The 25,624-nt window shown below is 36.7% G+C and overlaps 1 protein-coding gene across 1 annotated transcript in view; it reads right to left on the reverse strand.

Moving 5' to 3' along the window:
* LOC112404978 (copper-transporting ATPase 1-like) overlaps window positions 1–25,095 on the reverse strand; it is a 28,095-nt gene extending 3,000 nt beyond the window's left edge. Inside the window, exons 1-3 of the mRNA XM_024753175.1 lie at window positions 24,956–25,095; window positions 4,787–5,276; window positions 3,533–4,255 (exon numbers count right to left, since the gene is read on the reverse strand). Of these exons, the coding sequence (XP_024608943.1) occupies window positions 3,533–4,255; window positions 4,787–5,276; window positions 24,956–25,075 (1,333 nt within the window). The 5' untranslated portion in view covers window positions 25,076–25,095. The remainder of the gene's footprint in view (window positions 1–3,532; window positions 4,256–4,786; window positions 5,277–24,955) is intronic.
* Between the last annotated feature and the right edge of the window lie 529 nt (window positions 25,096–25,624).

Raw genomic sequence — 25,624 nt, forward strand, 5'->3', positions numbered from 1 at the left:
TGGCTGCATTGGGTCTTTGTTGCTGTGCGTGGGCTTTCTCTAGTTGCGGCGAGCGGGGGCTACTCTTCGTTGCTGTGCGTGGGCTTCTCATTGCGGTGGCTTCTCTTGTTGTGGTTGTGGCTCACGGGCTCTAGAGCGCAGGCTCAATAGTTGTGGCCCACGGGCTTAGTTGCTCTGCGGCATGTGGGATCTTCCCGGACCAGGGCTCGAACCCATGTCCCCTGCACTGGCAGGCGGATTCTTAACCACTGCGCCACCAGGGAAGCCCCAAGGTGATCCCTTTTAGCTACATTGGCATGACTTCTCAACAAAGATTCATAAAATTGTGACCTTTACCCCAGTGAGTGTGGCAAGAAGAGCAAAACCTTCCATCTGCCACAGAGGCAGTACAGGTGTTAAAAAGCCACAATGAATTAAATGGCTAGTTTCTTTAAATTAGCTTTTCTATAAGCTGTAGCCACACTACTTATGCTTAAATGAATTCAAAAGGAAGGCTGACTCTCCTGCACTTGAGGCAACAATCAGAAAAGATTCCAAAAATTTCAAGAAAGGGTTTCCAATCTGATCCTCAAAACTGGCAGGTTCAGTCTAAAGTAATATGAAGAATAAATACATAATCAGAAAATGGCTTAAAAACAATTATAAACATCATGTCTGCAACTTACTCTCAAATGATTCATAAAATGGTATATACGTGTGTGGGTAATGTGTGTTTGAATATATGTCTGTCGACAGAGAAAGAGAATGATAAAACAAATGTGGCAAAATATTAACAACTGTGGAATCTGAGTAAAATTGGTAAACAGGAATTCTTTGTACTATTCTTGTAGCTTTTCTGTAAGTTTGAAATTAAAGATAAAAAAGTTACAAAAAAGGAAAAGGAATTTGAGTATTGTGTTTGCTTTAATTGGTTAGTAAAGACAACTTCATATACTATGTCTTTTTAAGAGAATGATGAGATTGATGGTCATGATAAAAAAACACCTCCCATTTTTCTCACTACCTCCTTTAACATTTATGGCCCACCCAGGACTGGTATAACATGAAGGCGAAATGCACTGATCCCTGTACCTCTAGGAACAGGTCAGAGTGGCAGACTGTGAAGCCTGGATCAGCACTGACACTGGCATTCAGAAAATGGGTAGCCACAATTCTGGTGGCATCTTAAACTCTGATCTCTAGTAGAAACACACAATGCAGTCATTTGTTATCAACCAGATATATATATATTCTTTTTCAGATATATATCATCTTTTTCAGATTCTTTTCCATTATAGGGTATTACAAGATATTGAATATAGTTCCCTGTGCTATACAAGGGTCCTTGTTGTTTATCTATTTTATATACAGTAGTGTGTATCTGTTAATCCCAAATTCCTAATTTATCTCTCCCCCCATTTCCCCTTTGGTAGCCATAAGTTTGTTTTCTATGTCTGTGAGTCTGTTTCTGTTTTGTAAATAAGTTCATTTGAATCATTTTTTTTAGATTCCACATAAAAATGATATCATATGATATTTGTCTTTGACTCACTTCACTTAGTATGATAATCTCTAGGTCCATCCATGTTGCTGCAAATGACATTATTTCATTTCTTATGGCTGAGTAGTATTCCAGTGTGCACGCATATTCGCGCACGTGTGTGTGTGTATCTTTTTTTTTTTTTTTTTTTTTTTTTATCTCAACCACTGCGCCACCAGGGAAGCCCGTGTGTATCTTTTTTAAGGCACAAGAATCTTGGTCTTTTGAGATCTTCTTTATCAAAGTGAGACTTCTAAGTGAGAATATAAAATGGTGCAGCCATTTTGGAAAACAGCTTGGCAGTTACTGAAAAAGTTAAACATATTCACCATATGACCTAGAAATTCCACTCCTAGTATATACCCAGGAGAAATAAAATAATATATTCATGCAAAAACTTGTAACAAATGCTCATCACAACATTATTCATGATAGCCAAGGAGTGGAAACAACCCAAATCTCCATCAACTAATGAATGGAGAGACAAAATGAGGTATATGCATACAATGGTATACTATTCAGCAGTAAAAAGGAATGAAGTACTGATACATATCACAAACATGGATGAACGTTTGTTATCTTGAAAACATTATGCTAAGTGAAATACGTTAAATACAAAGGGACAAATATTCTGACTCCACTTATATGGTACTTAGAGTTGTCAAATTCATAAAGCCAGAAAACAGAACAGTAGATAAAAGGGGCTGGGCTAGGGGGAGGTGAAGGGGAAATGGGGAGTGACTGCTAACCAGTATGAGGTTTCTTTGGGAGGCTGATAAAAATGTTCTAAAATTACATAATGGTAATGGCTGCAAATTCCTATGAATATACTAATAACCACTGGATTGTGTACTTTAAAAGGGTGAATTTATGGTATGTGAACTACATCTTGACTTTAAGAAGTGACAGTTCTATAATTTCTACCATTTGTCATGAACATGAAAATTAAGAATGTTTACATCTCTGGGTCCTTTTCCACTGACACTTATCTACCATAATAGTTTGAGCATGTGACTAATTTTTTATGCTTCTCAGTTTTAGTGAGCTTGAAAAGAGAACACTGCTATTTGATATCTTTCATTCTGACCAGAAGAGCAAAGGTTAATGACATTGTCTAGAAATTAGTTATTCAACTTTTCCATTGTTATTTACAGCAAGAAGTTTCATTTAGGGAATTTCCAGTTTAATTCAAGGCAAGGTTCAATTCTAGTTTAAAACAAGTTCACATGGGCAAATTCCATTGGATATACGTCTTTGGTTTTAGTTCAAAGTAAGTGCTGCCAGGAAACAGGAAGACTTTGGGCCAGTTCTAGAGTCAGGTTCATTTGAATGCCTAAATTCAAAACTACAGTTAAAATTCTATTATTTATTTCTACTTTTTTCTTTTTAAAATAACATTTGCTTCTCCTATATTATATATACAAAAATACATACAAACATACATACATCCTTGTCACACACACACACACAAACTTAAAATACATAAGAAAGCAAATTGAAACCAAAATATAACCTTTATCCTACCACTCACAAATAACTACACTCACAAATAACTACTGTTAAAATTTAGTTCATGTCCTACCAGGAATTTTATTCATTCATATACATAAATAACGTATACATGGTATAAATCCTTATACATGTGTTTATAAAATTTTGATCATACTGAACATACAGCTTTTTTGCTTGCTTTTTTTTCAGTTAACAAAATATCTCAGACACTTTCCCGTGGCATTAAGTATCTTCAATACCATAATTTTTTATGGCTGCTTAGCATTTCATCATATGAAGGTATCATGCTTTATTTAATGTTTCTAGTTTTTAAATATTATAAATAATTAGGCAAACATCCTTATGCATCCTTGTATACACTGCTGACTACTTCCATATGTCTTATTTCCAAAAAGTGGAATAGCAGTGCCTATTACTCATTTCTCATTGATAAAAGCCAAAAGAACCAGCAAAGTGTTAATAAAAGAACATTAAAGGAATCAAAGAAAGAAATGATATTACCTGACAAGGAAGCATCAAATCCCATGTCTTCTATTGCTTCTCTCAAGGTTTCTGGAGAGGTTAGTAAAGGATCATACTCAACAGTCCCTTTGCCATTTGCAAGTGATACTCGTATGGATTTTACACCTGCCTTTTTTAATATGACACCCTCAATAGACTGCACACAAGAATTACAAGTCATGCCATCAATGTTTATCACGGTTTCTTGAGTCAGAGGCTGGCTAACTATGTTCAAAGGACTCTTTTGAAGAGATGAGCTGGAGGGAGAGTTTGAAGTACTCTCAATTTCATTTGTACTACTAACTCTATATTGCCCTGGTGATATGGCCTCTATTGCTTTTCTCAGAGTTTCTGGAGTGACTAAACTTGCCTTGTACTTGACTGTGGCAGTTCTATTCTCTAAAGAAACGACTACACTGCTTACATATTGGAGTGTAGATAAAGCACTTTCAATATTTGACACACATGATTTACAGTGCATGCCATCTATGATGAAAATGACTGTTGAATTGGTATATGATGGACTCCTTTGCTGTGATCCTTCTGAGGATTTGACTGGTGTGTTCTTTAGACGTTCTATATCAATAGCTCCCAGTTTGAGGTACTTGGGCTGTTTTTTGATGAATGCTGGAAAGCCCACAGCTTCAATCTGCTTTTTTATTTCCTCTGCTGTGATAAGATGAGGTTGATAAACAACAGTAGCTTCTTGATTGTCCAGGGAAACTAGTTAATAAAAAGGAAAATAATTATTTACTTCAGTCATTCCTGGGTCACTTCAGAAAACATTCTGTCGACCAAATCAATACCATATATAACTGTTTCTCTCATTGTTCTCATTATCCTTTCTTAAAATAATTCTGTTCTTTTCAGAAAATGTTAATGATATGGAATAGTAAGAAAGTAAAAGATGTGACCACTACATTTGTGGTCTCCAAGTTTCTGCATGCCTAAATAGAAACATATTAGAGGTCAAGATGACCCTAGGCATGTTGTGTTAAGAACCCTGAACTTCATGAATCACCACCCTGGCTGCCTTTTATGCTAGTTCAAGATTCACATAACTTTTATTTATAACCATTAACTTTACCAACATTAATGCTGGGAATACACTGTACCTCAGACTTCAATGAAGCAGTAACATTCTAGTCCCACATATTCAAAACCCATGCTTAAGAAAAAAGCAAAAGTTAAAAAGGCCAAAACAGAAAACTAAGCCTCGCAAATCAATCAAACAAATAACATCAGGCATACTACCTTTAATTCGCTGAACACCTTGCAGTTTCCCAATTTTTCCTTCAATGGTGCTAGTACATGAATGGCAGGTCATCCCTTCCACCTTCATCTTCAGCATGACTTCGCCTGCTTGAGCCATACTGAAATCTTCGCAGATTCCTGACGTTTTCTCCAGAGTTCCTGGATCTAAACTGAGAGCCGGAACCAGCTCTACTATCTGACTGGCATTCACTATAGAAGGGATTATTATCACCACTGCAGTTCTCTGCTGAGGGGAAATTTTAATGTCTGTCACACCCTTCGTCTTGAGCAATGTGCTTTGGATATGCTCCCATGGCGGAGCCAGTGAAGCAGTAACAGTCAGAAACAAGGTCTCAGTTAAAACAGGGAGCGGCTTAGGATTGTGCAGAACAGCATCAAAGCCCATGTCATCAATGGCTTCCTGTAGGGTCTTTGGAGTCTGCAGTTTAGGGTCATAAATAATGGCTGCATTCTTTTCTTCCAGTGAAACCTTTCAGAAGGAAATTTCAGAAGTCAGTTTAATTAAATTACATGACATGGAACTTAAAAATATCAATCATCTCACCACCGACAAGAATGAAACAAATAGACAGACAAGATGAAAAGGCAGAGGGCTATTTACCAGATGAAGGAACAAGATAAAACCCCAGAAAAACAACTAAATGAAGTGGAGATAGGCAACCTTCTAGAAAAAGAATTCAGAATAATGAAGACAAATGCTAAAGGAACTTCTCTAAGCGCAAAACACAAGAGAAGAAAAGAACCTACAAAAACAAACCCAAAACGATTAAGAAAATGGTAATAGGAACATACATACTGATAATTACCTTAAACATGAAGGTATTAAATGCTCCAACCAAAAGACACAGGCTTGATGAATGGATACAAAAACAAGACCCATATATATGCTGTCTACAAGAGACCCACTTCAGACCTAGGGACACATACAGACTGAAAGTGAGGGGATGGAAAAAGATATTCCATGCAAATGGAAATCAAAAGAAAGCTGGAGTAGCAATACTCATATCAGATAAAATAGACTTTAAAATAAAGAATGTTACAAGAGACAAGGAAGGACACTACATAATGATCAAGGGATCAATCCAAGAAGAAGATATAACAATTATAAATATATATGCACCCAACATAGGAGCACCTCAATACATAAGGCAACTGCTAACAGCTATAAAAGAGGAAATTGACAGTAACACAATAATAGTGGGGGACTTTAACACCTCACTTACACCAATGGACAGATCATCCAAAATGAAAATAAATAAGGAAACAGAAGCTTTAAATGACACAATAGACCAGATAGATTTAATTGATATTTATAGGACATTCCATCCAAAAACAGCAGATTACACTTTCTTCTCAAGTGCACACAGAACATTCTCCAGGATAGATCACATCTTGGGTCACAAATCAAGCCTCAGTAAATTTAAGAAAATTGAAATCATATCAAGCATCTTTTCTGACCACAACGCTATGAGATTAGAAATGAATTACAGGGAAAAAAACGTAAAAAACACAAACACATGGAGGCTAAACAATACGTTACTAAATAACCAAGAGATCACTGAAGAAATCAAAGAGGAAATCAAAAAATACCTAGAGACAAATGACAATGAAAACACGACAATCCAAAACCTATGGGATGCAGCAAAAGCAGTTGTAAGAGGGAAGTTTATAGCTCTACAAGACTACCTCAAGAAACAAGAAAAATCTCAAATAAACAATCTAACCTTATACCTAAAGGAACTAGAGAAAGAAGAACAAACAAAATCCAAAGTTAGCAGAAGGAAAGAAATCATAAAGATCAGAGCAGAAATAAATGAAATAGAAACAAAGAAAACAATAGCAAAGATCAATAAAACTAAAAGCTGGTTCTTTGAGAAGATAAACAAAATTGATAAACCATTTGCCAGACTCATCAAGAAAAAGAGGGAGAGGACTCAAATCAATAAAATTAGAAATGAAAAAGGAGAAGTTACAACAGACAGCACAGAAATACAAAGCATCCTAAGAGACTACTACAAGCAACTCTATGCCAGTATAATGGACAACCTGGAAGAAATGGACAAATTCTTAGAAAGGTGTAACCTTCCAAGACTGAACCAGGAAGAAAGAGAAAATATGAACAGACCAATCACAAGTAATGAAATTGAAACTGTAAATAAAAATCTCCCCAACAAACAAAAGTCCAGGACCAGATAGCTACACAGGTGAATTCTATCAAACATTTAGAGAAGAGCTAACACCCATCCTTCTCAAACTCTTCCAAAAACTTGCAGAAGAAGGAACACTCCCAAACTCATTCTATGAGGCCACCATCACCCTGATACCAAAACCAGACATAGATACTACAGAAAAAGAAAATTACAGTCCAATATCACTGATGAATATAGATGCAAACATCCTCAACAGAATACTAGCAAACAGAATCCAACAACACATTAAAAGGATCATACACCATGATCAAGTGGGATTTATCCCAGGGATGCAAGGATTCTTCAATATACGCAAATCAATCAATGTGATACACCATATTAACAAATTGAAGAATAAAAACCATATTAAAAAAAAGAACGAAACAATTCAAATGGAGGTTCTCTAATAGTTCTTATCTTTACTATTCTCTTTGGAAAGAAACACAAAATGTCTTGTGTACCTACAGGAATGGTAAAGCTCTATGTAGGTATACATGACTCATGTACTGATCAGGCATTTGAAACGTACATAGACAAAACGTGCCCTAGAATTTCATAACAGAGAACAAAGTACTCTTTCTTCCATCTCCTTTCACAACTTATTCCAACACTCCACACTCTACCAATTCAAAAGTTAATATAGGAAACAGGATCAGCTACAGAAAACAAATTTGATATTAAGTTTAAAGTTTTAAAATGTTCAATTAAGACACCTTTGTTGGCAAGAAAAGATATAAACATGCTGGCAACATTCATAGGGTTTTGCAGCAAATATTTCTATAACCTTCTAAGTCACTACAGTCTAGTATTATTTTTGTTCAAAATAAGAACATCTTTATTGTTCTGCCTGATTTGATTATAAAAACAATGATTGTATTCTTAAAGCTCAGCAACTGTATATAAATTTAACTACTACCGGGACATCTTACCCTGCATCTCTTTTGCTAACAGGTTACAAAGATTTATGAAGTAGTCACACACACACACACAGACTGGATTGGGAGTCAGAAGGTTTGAGCTCCAGTGTCAATTCGCCACTTATTAGTCAACCACACTCATTAGTTCTACCATCTGAAAAATGAAGAAATGTGCCCTATTATCTTCCAGGGTTGTTATAAGGATGATATGAGTAAATAGACAGGAAAGTAGTTCTTTGCAGCAGCAAGTCATATAAAAGTAAACACTGAACAATGAATATCAAGCATTTATTTATTTTTGGCTGCATTGGGTCTTCGTTGCTGCGCACGGGCTTCCTCTAGTTGCAGCAAGTGGGGGCTACTCTTTGTTGCGATGAGCGGGCTTCTCACTGTGGTGGCTTCTCTTGTTGCGGAGCACAGGCTCTAGGTGCAAGGGTTTCAGTAGTTGTGGCACGCAGGCTCAGTAGTTGTGGAGCATGGGCTTAGTTGCTCTGTAGCATGTGGGATCTTCCCGGACCAGGGATCAAACCCGAGTCCCCTGCACTGGCAGGCAGATTCTTAACCACTGCACCACCAGGTAAGTTCCTATCAAGCACTTATTATATGTGCCAGTAACTGAGATTCTCATGATACAAAGCTGATCATGACACAGTCACAGGGAGCAATACTAGAATAGAGGATAGAGAAAACGGACACCCATTCATTCCTGGGAATATGTGTCAAAAAAGGCTTCTTAGAGGAGATAATACCTGAGTGTTAAAGGAAAACCAGAAATCAGCAAGGATACATGAAGCAGAGAATTTATGACAAATGGAAACACAAAAGTAGAGAAAGATGACAGGCTTGCAGAATTAGGCAACTGCTTTATTATGCGGCCTCTTGTATGCCAATAATAGTCTGTAATTTATCCTGTAGGTAATAGAGAGCCATGGAAAAGTTAAGCAGGGGAATGATATAGTTATATTTGCATTTAGTGAAGAATCATTTTGGAGTGACGTGAGTGATGGAACTGTGCTGTCCTGGCTGTGGGGGTAGTTAAAAGAATCTATACATGTGTTAAAATTTACCAAACCTAAAAACAAACAAACAAAACTGATAGAACTATATACCAAAAAGAAGTCAATATTTTGGTATAATTTTAAAAACAAAAAAATTAAGAGATTAAAAATTCAGTTCCTCAATTGCATTAGCCACATTTCTACTGTTCAGTGGCCAATGTAGCTGCCATATGGGACAAAGTAGATACAGAACATTTTCATCATTACAGAATATTCCATTGGACAGTACTACTCTATGTACTACTATACTTTTTATGATAAATCGCTAAACTTTTAAAAAGGGAAGGGGATTTTTTTCCCCTTTATGTTTAAATACATTGTATCTGGTATCTTTTAAACAAGACCTGGTTTTGAGCTTATCCTCCCCTCACAATTTCAATTTACCAACATACGCAATGAGAAAGTTTTTTTTTTAACATCTTTATTGGAGTATAATTGCTTTACATTGTTGTGTTAGTTTCTGCTTTATAACAAAGTGAATCAGCTATACATATACATATATCCCCATATCTCCTCCCTCTTGCGTCTCCATCCCACCCTCCCTACCCCACCCCTCTAGGTGCTCACAAAGCACAGAGCTGATCTCCCTGTGCTATGTGGCTGCTTCCCACTAGCTATGAGAAACTGTGCTTAAAGCTGATTTTTAAAGCAAAAATCACTTTGTCACTACATGGTTTGCTATACTTTCTACTGCTATAGCCTGTCTTCTATTTATAAAAGACATAAAAAAATAAGGAAACTATGTATATAAAATACTACACAAAAAAGTTGTATTACCCTATGTTGTTTTCATGCTGCAAACCAGAAAACACTTCCTTATTTAGTAGCTTCCATTTGTGTGTTTTAAAGATGGATCGACCACACCTAGCACAAAAATGTTCCCCTTTGGGATAACAGCACTCAACTTTTCCTCTGAATTTTAGATATCAAAGAGACTTTTCAAGCCTAAGGTCTCAAAGGAAACAAAAACAGGCAGCACCTTTGCTTCTTTTAAGAGGAAATTCACATAGTGATTATCACAATACTGTTCTGGATGCCAAATCCTTGGGCAGGAAGCTAAAATAGCATTTATTTATTTAACAAATATTTACTGAGTACCTATTATGTTCCCAGCACCGTGCTAGCTTGCTAGGGGTCCAATGGTGAGCAAAAGCAGGCACAGACTCCGTAGAGCCAGAAATTGCTGGCAGCAGTCTGTCTGATTCTGGGTCTGTGCCACTCTCCTTTCACATGATCCCCACCAATGTAAACCACTTTCGCCTATTCCCCACAGTGCTCGAAAGTTTCAACAGCTTCTCTTTCTCAGAATCTTTCATTAGGAATCAATGCTGTTGTTCTGTTTTTTTTTTTCCCCAGAGAAACTATTTTTCTATTCTATCAATAATTCCTCTGAAAATAAACATCTAACAGTCTACAAGTTATGAATGTGGCTCCTATGAAGGACTCAAGATGGAGGACCGTTCACTATATTTAGATGAAGGTAGGAGTTGAAGAGAACAAATCAAACGTACTCTGTGGCCTCAATAGCATTAACAGTGGTGTAAAGGGTGCTCATTGTCCATAGGAATTGTAAAGATCCATTATTTTAATGGAGCTCTTTGTCTGCTGAAATGTCTAAACCTTGCAAGTCAAGCACCGTATACTTTATCTGCATGTGTTTTCTGTATACTTTTATAATTACAGATTATAAAAAGTGATCCAATTTCCTATCTGAAGGCTAGGAAATTGAATAAATTGCCCAAGAAATCCAGCAAGAAAATGAAAGAGCTAGGATTCAAACGTAGGTCGATTTAACTCCAAAATCCATGTTCTTTCCATCTATAAATGGTGAGGCTAGATGATCTTCAATTTCCTTGAAAAACTAAAATTCTATGCCTATGCTTTGAGCAATGTGTGACATAAATAAAAACACCTGAAAAGTATGAAATATTTCTAGTGTGTGAACCAAATTTTAGTTCTATGTTTACTTTCGCCCCACACATTTCATGTCTACTCTCATACCAGTTTAAATAAAAAATAATTTAGAGAATATATTTCTTTGGGTTTTTAGCAGGATTTGACAATTACTACATTCTAACATTTCTCCATTTTCAAAAGCCACTTTGGGAAAGGTCCTTTGCTAAAGTTTCAGCACACTGAAATTCCTTTTTATCCTCCCAGGAATTAATTTATATGTCATCATAAATTCAGATTAGCATGCTACTCAGCCAGTGGGGGAGTCTTCAAAGGGTTTAAAGCCCACTTTCTAACATTTTCATAACAACTCAACATAGAGTGATTCAGAGGTTTTTGAGAGCTTGAAAGGATTCTGTCATTTTTCAGACTAAAGTCAGAAAAGTAAAATGATTTACAATAATCTTGACTTTCTAATATGCTTGATTCTCCTCCCACAATTTTGACAACTAAAATCTATATAAAATACATAATAGGAATCTTATTTATATTACATATGTCTGAATACAAATTCTATTATTGTTTGTTGAAAAAATAATATATATATATATTAACACTCTACTTTGATGCTTCAATATAGCATACTGAAAATTAAAGTAAGATAAGAGTAAGCCATCAAGTTATATTAATATTTATCCTATTTGACCAACCTAAATAAAGGTTACCACTTAAAATTATTAAATCAATGTATGAACTAGCAAAAGACAATTTCTTAAGAGACTAAGAAAATAGCCCAAAACCAATCTAAAATTTTAAAAGCCAAATGCTTTAAAATGAAAAAGATGTGGAGATTTTGTTAGTTTAAGTTGTAGCATTGTTTTTCTGTAAACTGAGTGCTTTGTCAGAATTTTCATTGCTAATATAATTTTATTTTGCTTCAAAAATTATACAACTGGGACTTCCCCAGTGGTCCGTGGGTAAGACTCCTCGCTCCCAATGCAGGGGATCCAGGTTCGATCCCTGGTCAGGGAACTAGATCCCGCATGCATGCCGCAACTAAAAATCCCGCGTGCTGCAACTAAGACCTGGCGCAGCCAAAATAAATATGTTAATTTTTTAAAAAATTATACAACCAATGCATGATTATTCATTATAACAATTTAAATACAAAGAAAGGAAATAGTGAAAGTCCCTCTTTACATCATTCCTCCACTGCTAGTTTCTACCTTGGACTTGACATTTCTTTGATCCTTGGGATAAAGTTCAACTAAATCAGAAACATAAGCCTCTTTGAATAACTGTCTGCATCTTCATGGATGGACGAGTATTACCTAAGAATTTATATAAGGCAAAATGCCTATATTACTCTAACATGGTGTTTGAAAAAAGAAGTGTTCAGTGTACTATCATCATTTGCCATAGCAAAAGTTAGGGGGAGAAAGTTCCAAATAGAAACAAAAAGATTGATTTCTTTTTTTTTTTTTTTTTTTTAAGATTGATTTCTATACGCTGATAGGGAACAGTATCTAAGATGTATTTGCTAAGTGAATAAAGCAAAGTATAGAACAGTATGTATATAGTATGCTTCCATTTATATAAAAAGGGGATACACAAACACACACACATATACAGTTCACCCTTAAACAACAAGCAATTGGGGGAATTAAGGGCACCCCACCCCTGAGGCTATCACAGTTGGCCCTCTGTATCCTCAGTTCCACACCCTTGGATTCAACCAACCATCGATCATGTAGTACCACAGTTCATATTTTTTGAAAAATATCCATGTATAAGTGGACCTGTGCAGTTCACACCCGTGTTGTTCAAGGGTCAACTGTATAAACACACACATATAGATATATACATGTAAATCATTTTATATTCAGAGTCTATTTCTGGAAGAATCTATACATACTAAACTGATAACTGGTTTCTTTTGGGAAGGGGATTTTACTCTGGACATGTGTTATTTTTCCAATAATTTTTTTTTAAAGTTACTTTTAAGGGGTTTTTTGGCGATGTTGTGCAGCTTGTGGGATCTTAGTTCCCTGACCAGGGATTGAACCCTGGCCCTCTGCAGTGAAAGTGCCAAGTCCTAACCACTGGACCACCAGGGAATTCCCTAGGTGGTCATTTTTTTAAAGGATAGTCTGTATTAGGAAAATGGACTGCAGCCTTTAACTGAGTAAAGGGAAAAAGTACTCAAAATGCAGTTAAATTTCAAGGACAAAGTAATTTGTTAATAAGGCATTAACCTTTAGAGCCATTCAGTACTTATATCTAATTAAATTTATTTTACATTACCACTTTCAAAAGGCCAGACAATCCCAGAGAAAGACCTTCACATTATCTGCCCATTATATTTTTCCCCTGAACAGACCACTGGGGTGATTAAATAAACCTTCAGGTTAATCCCTTTAAAGTCTACAGTCTTGACACTGGCAGAACAAGAGTATTACACTCATTTATAAACTTCACAATTTAAGACACAATTCCCAAAATGTATTTAAACGCTGAAACTGCAAAGACATATAATCATATTCATTCTACTTTTCCAAAATTAGAGACTTCTTGACTATTCAGTTTCCCTGAATTCTGTTAAAGCTCTAATCTGTTCCGCTGTAACATTTTTTAAATAAAGCAACCCCACTCAATTTAACATCACAATTACATTACTTCATATCAGAGTTTTATTCCAAACACTACAAGAGCTCCTTGACTTAGTCGAAACAATGTCCTATTCAAATCTGGTTTCTAAACTGACTGCACATTGGTCTTAATTATAATCTCACAAACTATGATCCAGAAATTTCAAACCTTAACAGTCCTTGAAAAGTGATCAATATTTATATATTAACATGTTAGGCTGCATTATGACTATAAATTATGTTTGGACAAGGACAATTTTCTTTCTTTTTTTTTTTCTTTTTGGCCACGCTGCAGGGCATGAGGAATCCTAGTTCCCTGACCAGGGATTGAACCTGTGGCCCCCTGCAGTGGAAGCACAGATTCCTAACCACTGGACTGCCAGGGAAGTCCCAAGGACAATTTTCTATATGGTGCCTAGAAAGAGGTGAATCTACCTTTTGTGGACTTAATTAAAGGACTGTGGTCAAAATGTTTTACTTTTGCAAAAACAGATAACCATGTGAACACACTAAGACTCCTTCCAGGGTCTCAGAACTGGTCAATGCCAGTGAGAGGCTCTGAAACCTAAACTTCATTAACATCACTGTAAATCTGTCTCTGGGCCTAGAAGACAACACTCAGTAAAATATTTTTTAAAGGAATGAGAAAAGAGGAAAGATCACTAGTATACTCTATATCATGTGGGCTTTTGACTAAAGAAGGAGAGGCAGAGCTGGAAAAGGCAGAAAAAGTGTGTTTCCTTTCATTTTCAGCAAACAAATTATGACTGTGCCCTGGAAAGTATAGCCTTAAGTATCTGTCACTGCGACCCATATAAATCACTGTTGATAACACAAAGTGCTTTCATATTATATTTCTGCTACTCTTCCTTTACAACTTAATCCAATTTAATTGCATTTTTCTGACCTTAAATAGGTCATATTAAGCAGTGGTGAATTCTGGGAAGATGCGGTAAACATAGAAGCCTTACATATGAGTGGGGTGCAACAGTCTTTGGGGAAAATTTATACAGGAATGTACTTGCAAATGTCAAAACAGAATCTAGTCCTTTAGTTATACATAGATATGCTGGCAAAAAATTAATAATCAAAAATAGTTTGTCAGAGAGTTGGGGGTTTTGGAAAACGCATTAGTTGTCAGTAGACAATAAGAACCTAAATCACTTGGAGAAACTTTGTGAACTAGTTTCTGGATGGTTAAAACAGCTTTACTTCAATCAGCACAGACACTTAATTAGTAAGATTTAGCTTCTATTCTGGCCTTCAGCACCAGCCATGTTAGATCAAGCGGAGGAAGTTTAATTGGTTTCATTTGAGGATAAATCAAGTGGAAGTGCCATATTTATTATTCACTGAAATTAAATTATTCATTTTTAAAGTTTGGGACTGCGGGTTGCAGAACTACTTTGCCAACCTCTTTTCTAATTAGCAAATTGAAAAACCATCCATTTGATTTTCGGACAGTTACAATTAGTGAAAAAAATTACAAAATGTTTTTATAAATGTATTTTAAATATAAACACATTTGAGAAAACCTGCAGTATAGTTAATAAAAGTTACCTGTCATCTCTCAGCTTTTCCAACTTGGCTCTCTCCCCAAAGCAAATTAAAGGCAGGAGCATCCTTGGGGGGAGGAGGGGAGGAGGCAATGAGGAAGCCTCTGAAGTGTAGTTATGCCAAGGTAGATGGTAAATACAAAGGAAAATCCTACTTTTGGAGAATGTGAAAGGGAAAAATTCATATCCAAGTATTCACATGGATGCCTACAGGACAGAAAACTTAGCAGAAGGCATATTACACTGTGTAAAGAAAGCTTTTCCTGCCACAACCATCAACATAGTCTTAACTGACCAGAGTGTGTAGTTTAGTAAGCAAATGAGAAACACTGCTTTCCTCCCTCCCATACATGTAAAATGGATACAAAGTTTACTTTGTGCTCTCTGGCCAAGATGAATATGAAACTCAGACATGCAAAAAATCACCAAGAGTTTCAGATATAGAAAAGAACTGCCCACATATTGGCACCACACGTCACATGTGGTAAGAATCACTATGCGCCAATTAGCCAACTTTTTGTAATAAAAACAAGACAAACTGAAGCCAATCTGCTCAAGATCTCATGAGACGTCTGAATCACAGACGAGAATACCATAAGGAGGGAACTTCCCTGGGGGTCCAGTGGTTAAGACTCCACACTTCCAAGGCAGGGGGCACGGGTTCGATCCCTGGTCGGGGAACTAAGATCCCACATGCCGCGTGGCACAGCCAAGAAAAATAAAAAAGAATACTGTAAGGACAAGAAAGCATGAATCCTGTACTTCACAGAAAAGCTAAAACCCATTTTGAAATCTCTGAAGAATAAACAGGTAAAAGATTAATGTTTAGATTAATATTAAAAGACAGATCAAAAGTATTTGATCTGGAGATACACAAAATATTCTGGTTCCATGAAATTAAGCCGTATGAGCTGTTTGTAAATTCTGGAAATTAATCCCTTGTCGGTCACATCATTTGCAAATATTTTCTCCCATTCTGTGGGCTGTCTTTTTGTTTTGTTTATGGTTTCCTTTGCTGTGAAAAAGCTTTTGAGTTTAATTAGGTCCCATTTGTTTATTTCTGTTTTTATTTCCATTACTCTTGGAGAGAGATCAAAAAAGATATTGCTGTTATTTATGTCAGAGAGGGTTTGGCCTATGTTTTCCTCTAAGAGTTTTATAGTGTCTGGTCTCATACTTAGGTCTATATCCATCTTGAGTTTATTTTTGTGCATGGTGTTAAAGAATGCTCTAATTTCTTTTTTTTTACATGTAGCTGTCCAGTTTTGCCAGCACCATTTATTGAAGAGACTGTCTTTCCTCCATTGTATGGTCTTGCCTCCTTTGTCATAGATTAATTGACCATAAGTGTGTGGGTTTATTTCTGGGCTTTCTACCCTGTTCCTTTGATCTATATTTCTATTTTTGTGCCAGTACCATGTTGTTTTGATGACTGTGGCCTTGTAGTATAGTCTGAAGTCAGGGAGCCTGATTCCTCTGGCTCCGTTTTTCTTTCTCAAGATTGCTTTGGCTATTTGGGGCCTTTTGTGTCTCCATACAAATTTTAAGATTTTTTGTTCTAGTTCTGTGAAAAATGCCATTGGTAATTTGATAGGGATTTCAATGAATCTGTAGATTGCTCTGGACAGTATAGCCATTTTGACAATATTGATTCTTCCAATCCAAGAACATGATATATCTTTCCATCTGTTTGTGTTATCTTCAATTTCTTTCATCAGTGTCTTGTAGTTTTAAGAGTACAGGTGTTTTGTCTCCTTAGGTAGGTTTATTCCTAGGTATTTTATTCTCTTTGATGAGATGGCAAATGGGATTGTTTCTTGAATTTCTCTTTTGGATCTTTCATTGTTAGTGTACAGAAATGCAATCCAATCAAAAAATGGGCAGGAGACCTAAACAGATATCTCTCCAAAGACGACATACAAGATGGCCAAGAGGCACATGAAAAGATATTCAATATCGCTAATTATTAGAGAAATGCAAATCAAAACTACAATGAAATACCACCTTACACCAGTCAGAATGGCTATCATCAAAAAATCAACAAACAGTAAATGCTGGAGAGGGTGTGAAGAGAAGGGAACCCTCCTACACTGTTGGTGGGAATGTAAATTGGTACAGCCACTATGGAGAACAGTATGGAGGTTCTTTAGAAAAACTAAAAATAGAGCTACCATATGATCCAGCAATCCCACTCCTGGGCATATATCTGGAGAAAAACATGGTCTGAAAGGATACATGCTCCCCAATGTTCATTGTAGCACTGTTTACGATGGACAAGACATGGAAGCAACCTAAACGTCCATTGACAGGGGAATGGAAAAAGAAGATATGGTACATATATACAATGGAATATTACTCAGCTATTAAAAAGAATGAAATAGTGCCATTTGCAGCAACATGGATGGACCTAGAGATTGTCATACTGAGTAAAGTAAGTCAGACAGAGAAAGAGAAACATTGTATAATATCACTTGTCTGTGGATTCTAAAAAAGAATGATAAAAATGAACTTATTGACAAAACAGACTTACAGACTGAGAGAATGGAACTTATGGTTACTGGGGGTAAGGGTGGGGAGGATGGATAGTTAGGGAGTTTGGGACTGACATGTACACACTGCTATATTTTAAATGAGTAACCCACAAGGACCTACTGTATAGCCCAGGGAACTCTGCTTAATATTATGTAAAACCTAAAGAATTTGAAAAAGAATAGATACATGTATATGTATAACTGAATCACTTTGCTATACATCTGAAACTAACACAACATTGCTAATCAACTATACTCCAATATAAAATAAAAAGTAAAAAAAATATTCTGGTTCAAATTTAATGATTCATGCACTTAAAATATATAATGAGCTTCTGATTATTAGAAAGAATCCATCAGATTCCTAATTTAAAATCCTGCACTAAATCTGATGTCCAGTTAGACAAAGCTCCCTTTAGAATATTAACATCTACTCTGGGCAGTGTGTCTAAAATTTATCTTTTACATGTGGATATGAACTAGTCAAAAGAAAAGCATTTTAGGACTGATGCAAGCTGATCAAATTCCAAAGTTGCATTAACTTTCCATCATCACTATAATGAATATTGTATAAAAGCAAATTTATAGAAAACTTCTGGTAAATATTATAGAACCACTGCCAATATAAAGTTGTTTTAATGATGCTGAAAACTTAAATATATTAAAATAATAAGTACATTATACAAATGAAGACACAAGCCAGTTAAAATTACACATTAACTTATTAAGCCCTGGCAGTGAAAATAAACATGCTGAAGAGTCAGCAATTCACAGTAAAATATTTAAGAAAAACCATTCATATATTACCATCATTATAGTAGAAATCCCCAATCATTTGGCAAGGAGATATTGTTAATTTCTTTGGGCCCTTAGATACAAGTTGCGGAGAAATAGGAGAGAACAGGTGGGGAACCAAACTGAATGAAGCATGGGAAAGAGTTCTGTGCTCCAAACAGTGCTGAGAATCCTGAAGAGTGACAAGGAAAACGATGGGCAGGGGGCAGCAAAAAGGCTTGGAAACGGCATGGAGATATACTAGGAAATTCCAATCCACTAGTCAAATAGTACAGCAGGTAGGAAGGTCCAGATAAACTCTTAAAAGCATCAGCAAAATACATTATCAAATTCAAATGATGAGAATGTCATGAAAATAAGTAGCAAGGATATCATGAAAATAAGTAGCAAGGGTGACAGGTACAGGGAGGTTCCTTGTACTAGGTCTTCACTTTTGTGTATGTTTGAAATTTTTCATTAAAAGTATTCTTTGACCAAGTGGGGCTTATCCTGGGAATGCATGGCTAGTATAACATTTGAAAATCAATCAATGTAATTCACCATATTAACAGCCTTAAAGAAGAAAAATAATATCATATCCAAATGCAGAAAAAGCACTTGAAAAAATGCAACATCTATTCATGATTACAAATAAAAGCTCTCAGAAAACCAGGAAGAGAAAGGAATTTCCTTAACCTGATACAGAGCATCTACAAAAACCCTCTACTAACACAATACTTAATGGTGAAGGACTGAATGTTTTCCCCCTACGATCAGTAACAAGACGTAGATGTTCACTGTTACCACTCCTATTCCAAATTGTAATGGAGGTTCTAGACAGAAAAGAAATAAAAGACATACAGACTAGAAAGCAAGAAATAAAACTATTTTTATGCCCTGATGACATAACTGCTTATGTAGAAAATCCCAAAGAATCTACAAAAAGAGCTAATAGACTTAATGTCAGTTTAGCAAAGTTCAGGACACAAAGTCAACATACAAAAACCAACTGCATTTCTGTATGTTTGTAATGAACAACTGAAATTTAAATTTAAAAAAAAAGTACCGGGGCTTCCCTGGTGGCGCAGTGGTTGAGAGTCCGCCTGCCGATGCAGGGGACACGGGTTCATGCCCCGGTCCGGGAAGATCCCACATGCCGCAGAGCGGCTAGGCCCGTTAGCCATGGCCACTGAGCCTGCATGTCTGGAGCCTGTGCTCCACAATGGGAGAGGCCACAAAGGTGAGAGGCCCGCGTACCGGAAAAAAAACAAAAAAAAAAAAACAAAAAAAAAACAAAGTACCATTTAAACATCATCTAAAAACAGAAAATACTTGAATATAAGCCTAACAAAATATATGCAGAATATGAAGACTGAAAATTATAGATCCCTGATAAAAGAAATCAAGGAATACCTAAATAGAGAGATATAGCATGTGCACAGGGTTGAATACACAATATTAAGATGTTAATTCTATCCAAATGGATCTACAGAATCAACACAATTGCAATCAAAATCTCAGCAAATATTTTTGTAGAAACCTATATACTGATTCTAAAATGTATATGTAAACGGAAAGAAAATAGAACAGCCAAAACAATTTTGAAAAAGAACAAAGTTGAGAAATTACACTACCTGATTTTAAGATTTATCATAGGCTGCTCTCACCTTTTGAGACAGACCGCATTCTGTCTGTGGAATGTGTATCTCTCTAAGTAAATCCATTTCTTACCTATCACTTTATCTCTCACTGAAATCTTTCTGTGACAAGACGTAAAGAACCTGAGCTTCATTAAGTCCTGAGACCAGGAACTAAGGCCTCCACCCAGGTGGAGGATGCTAACTTCAGGCTGAATACGAGATTCCTGGAGCACCATCCTGTTACCTCACCACCCACCAATCAGAAGAGTCACACACCCTGCAGCCCTCACCCCAAATTTTTCCTATTAAAAACTTCCCCCTGAAAACCATTAGGAACTTAAGGAGGTTTTTCAATCATGAGCCACCCATTCTCCTTGCTTGGCCCTGCAATAAATCTTTCTCTGCTCCAAAATAAAGAAAAGATTTATTATAAAGCTACAATAATCAAGACTCTGTGGTATTTATTGGCCAAAGGACAGACATACAGATCAATGGAATAGAACAGAGCATACAGAAATATACCCATAAATACATGGCAAATTGATTTTCAACAAAGGTGCAAAGGCAATTCAATGGAGAAAGAATAAACTTTTCAACAAATAGAGCTGCCTGGAAAACTGGACATCCATATTAAAAAAAATTAACCTCAACCCATACCTCATAATGTATTCACATTAATTCAAAATGGATAATAGATCTAAATGCAAAACCTAAAATGAAAGAACTTTTAGAAGACATAGGAGAAAAATCTTTGTGATCCTGGGTGAGGCCAAGATTTCTTAGATATGACACCAAAAGCATGCTCCATAAAGGAAAAAAAGTAGGTAAAGTGGAATTCATCAAAAGTAAAAACTGCTGCTCTGGGAAAGATACTTTTTTTTTTTTTTTTGAGGTACGCGGGCCTCTCACTGTTGTGGCCTCTCCCGTTGCAGAGCACAGGCTCAGAACGTGCAGGCTCAGCGGCCACGGCTCACGGGCCCAGCCGCTCCGTGGCACGTGGGATCCTCCCGGACCGGGGCATGAACCCATGTCCCCTGCACCAGTAGGCGGACTCTCAACCACTGCGCCACCAGGGAAGCCCTGGGAAAGATACTTTTAAGAGATTAAAAAGACAAGCCACAGACTGGAAAAATTATTTGCAAAACACATATCTAAGAGAAGACAATTCAGAATACATAGAAAACAATCAAAATTGAATAATAAGAAAACGAAACACCAAGCTAAAAATTTCACAAAAGGTTTGACAGACACTTTACCAATAAAGGTATACAAATGCCTAATGAACACATGAAAAGATGCTCAATATCATTAGCTATTAAGGGAATGTGAATTAGTGAGATACCACTACATACTCACTAGAATGTCTATAACTAAAAAGACTGTTAATACAAAGTGTTGGAGAGAATGTGAGAAAAGTGGAATCCTCAAACATTGCTGGTGGGAAGATAAAATAGTATAGCCACGGTGGTAAATCAATTGTCAGTGTCTCAAAAAGTTAAACATACACTTATCATATGATGGAACAAATCAAATCCTGGTAATTTGCCCAAGAGAAATTAAAACTTATGTCCACACAAAGACTTGGATGTGAACATTCAGAGCACTGCTTTTCATAATCACAAAAGAAAGTATAAACAATCCAATGTCTCTCAAAAGGTGAATGGGTAAACAAACTTTGGTACATCCACACAACGGAATACTCCTCAGCAATGAAAAGGAAAGAACCAGTGATACATGCAAGAACATGGACAAATCTCAAATGCATAATGCTAAGTGAAAGAAGCCAGACTCAAAAGGCTATATAATGTATGATTCCATTTACATGGCAGTTTTTAAAAAGCAAAACTACTAAAAGCAGATTTACTAAAACAGAAACTCTGGGCATGGAACCAGCAATTTATGTTTTACAAGCCCTCCAGGTGATTCTCATGGTATGGTTTGAGAATCACTGTTCACTATACCTCTAACTGGCAAAAAAAGAACCATAAGAAGCTAATATGAAGAGAAAGGGGCACATGAGCCTGTTTGATATATCAATTCACCATCATCAAATATTAACTGAACAGACAAAGGGTGTACAGTAGGTTCTCTGAGAAGGGACTACAGAAGTGATCCTCAACTGAGGGCAATTTCGCCCCTAGGAGACACTGGCAATGTCTGGAGACATTTTTGGTTGTCACAAGTGGGAGGAGGGGCTACTGGCATCTGGTGGGTAGAGGCCAGGGATGCTGCTAAACATCATAGAAAGCACAGAACAGCCCCCCAAAACAAAGAATTATCCAGCCCAAAATGTCAATAGTGCTGAGGCTGAGAAAGCTGGACTTAATCAAAACATTTTTTTAACCCCAAAGGCTTTAAAATCAAAGACATTTTTACAAACATGGAAATAAAAACATTAAAAAGGTAATGACAAATAAAATATAATTCAAGGTGTCTCATACTAAAAATACTAGAACTATTCTGAGGAGAATTTATAGAGACTAGTGATACAGAGCTAAAACAGCAATTTGGTGGTAGGAGGCACCTTTATGATGAAAATACCAGGTTCCTTTATTTTTAGAAGTTATGTGAAAGAATAAATTGGAGATCACAAGTTTGAGAACCATATACAAATTAAACTGCATCTGTAGACACTGTATGACCACGAAACATACTGGCCCAGGAATCATGGAACTTGAGTTCTAGTTTTGTTTGGTATTAGGTAGCTGTGTAACTTAGCACAGGTCACTTCCTTATCTGGGCTTCAATCTGTTGATCTGTAAAATGAGGGGGCTAGACGACTTAAGTCATATCTAAGATCCCTTGCAGCTTTAACATACTATGTCTATGTCAAAAAAATGAGCACAGGACACATTCAAATACATTTTTTACAGGATATGAGGGGGCACAGTATCATTTTGTTCCCTTTGGGGTAGTTTTGTGTTGACTTTGGTACTTTTGGCTTTTGTGTTTAGAAGGCGCTAAACAAAGTTTAGGTTTTCTTATTTATTTATAACAATTATATTAACAATTCATGTTCATTGCAGAAAAATTAGAATATACAAATAAACCACTCTTTTCCACTAAGTAGGATTCTGAGACGAATTATAGCAGGAATGTGTTAAGATAGTCTAACAAAAGTCAATTTTATTTTTGCAATTAAAAACTGAAGTGAACTCAAATCCCTACCTCCTTTCTCAGTCCTGGGCTCTGCCCAGGGAGGCTTCTACACAGTCTTTTTTGGCAGTTTGTCTCTGGGAAATGGAGAGGCTCCCTTTCCCCCTGCTTTGCCCCAGGAAAGCCAGCAGGATCTCCCTGATCTCCTGTTGTCCTCCCTCCCCAACAGAGAGTTTCTATCCTCTTTGATAAAAGCTCAGAGTTTTTATGGATCAGGAGAAAATGCAGGCCCTGAGAAACCTATCCCCGCAGAAAGGTTCCCTTGGGCCATGCTTCGGGTTTTCTGCTCTTTATATTTTTATTTTAATCTCCATTTTTCTGCCCTCCCCTTGCCCTAAGTCTAAGCCCAGCAAAGACGAGTGCTCAGGGCAGCTCCTAGGCCTGGACAGCTCTCAGGGAGGAATTAGATAAATGTTCAGCATGCCCGTGCCTAGCCCATCTAGTTTCATTCTTTAGTTACCCAGGCCATTAGCTTCGGGTTATCCCCTCTTATATCTGCAAACCCAATGCTTGGAGCAGCAGCATAGGGCTCTAACAGGTGATACCTCTCTCTTTCATTTCAGAATTTGCCAACTTAGGGGCCTGGCTCTGGAAGGCAGTTTTCTTAAAGGGGACTGCATCCTGGGTGACCCAAAGTCTCCAGACCTAGAGGGACAATTGTGCCCTCCCTTCTCTCCTTCATGTTCTCTGGCTGGATTGATTCAGCTGTAGAAACCATTTGGTCTGTTGCACTCCAACGTACCGCTAGGTTCCTTCCAGAGTCACTGTGTCACATTAGCTTCCTTTTGGAGGGAGGGTGATGTGGTTGAATACTCAGAGAGCAGAGGCAGTGGGTGCACGTCTTTAGTTCCCCATCTTCCAGTTTCACCTACGGCCTTCCCCTTGCCCTAAACCTGAGCGCATCATGCCAGGCCTCACTCAAACAGGATGGTGTCAGCTCACTCCTCAGCAGTAATCTAGGGTGTGTGGGAAGCTTATGGCTCTGGGGAAGAACAGAATCGAAGAGGGGAGTGATATGGGTGGAGGCACCAGTTTTATATCACACCCGCTTTGTAAGCCGGTGAGCTGGGCTTCAGTTTTCCCCAGACCATACACACTTTTAATTTATTTGCGAGAAACTAATTGTATTTTCACTGCAGTATCTTGTTATTTTTTATTTGTGATTTAAGAAATGTGAAGAGAAAATACACAGACACATAATGGTTAAGTGTTTCTTTCATTCCTTGTTCTAGAGCTAACCACTCTAAAACTGTTTGGTAATGTCACTTAATGTAATTAATTGTAACGTATTCTTTTAAATAAAATGATTTATTGATTAAATAACATTGAAGTGAAAATGTTTAGAAAATTAGTTACACTTTGTATTCATGCTCTTAGAGAAGACTACATTATTACTAAACATAGTAACTGTCATGCTATAAAAGAGAAAGAAACCTCACAATCCTTTCTCTGAGAACATATATTTTAGATCAACATGAGATTAAGAGTAATAAAAATTATATCAGCATCTATATACTTATAAAATATATATTGATAAATATACAAACATAACATCCAGATTCCATCTTCAGATGTTTTTAAATTTTAAAAATGTATTATTTATTTTTTAACAAAAAAATAAGTTAATGGGCTGAAGAAAACTTATTCAGCTTCAAGGTTAAAAGTGTGATAGTCTTTATGTCGTACGTGTCAGTGTGTCTGCATCTGTCTCAGTGTTAGAAGTAATTTCCCAGAAGAATTCCAGTCAACAGCATTTGACTTCACTGATTTCCAAGGAGTAACTTACTTTAATGTGATGTACACCGTTCAGTTTTCCAATGCACTGTTCAATGGTCCAAACACAGGAACTACATGTCATCCCCTCAACAGAGATGGTGACAGAATTCACACTCATACTTGGATCCATTTTGATTTCTTCTTTATATTCCTATTAGAAACAATGAACTTGTTAATTTCAGCCATGGAAATAATCCTTCCTCTGACATGCACTCCAATGTTCACTGCAGTGCTGTTTACAATAGCCAAGACATGGAAACAACTTAAATGTCCATCAACAGAGGAATGGATAAAGAAGATGTAGTACATATATACAATGGAATACTACTCAGCCATAAAAAAGAATGAAATAATGCCATTTGCAGCAACATGGATAGACCTAGAGATTATCATACTAAGTGAAGTCAAACAGAGAAAGATAAATATCACATGATATTGCTTATATGCAGAATCTAAAAAAAAAGATACAAATGAACTTATTTACAAAACAGAAATAGACTCACAGACTTAGAGAACGAACTTATGGTTACCAGGAGGGAAGGGTGGGGGGGATAGATTGGAAGTTTGGGGCTGACATGTACACAATACTATATTTAAAATAGATAACTGGGCTTCCCTGGTGACGCAGTGGTTGAGAGTCCACCTGCCGATGCAAGGGACACAGGTTTGTGCCCTGGTC

The sequence above is a fragment of the Neophocaena asiaeorientalis genome, unplaced genomic scaffold (assembly GCF_003031525.2).
Source record: "Neophocaena asiaeorientalis asiaeorientalis breed wild unplaced genomic scaffold, Neophocaena_asiaeorientalis_V1.1 scaffold1493, whole genome shotgun sequence".
NCBI classification, from domain to species: Eukaryota; Metazoa; Chordata; class Mammalia; order Artiodactyla; family Phocoenidae; genus Neophocaena; species Neophocaena asiaeorientalis.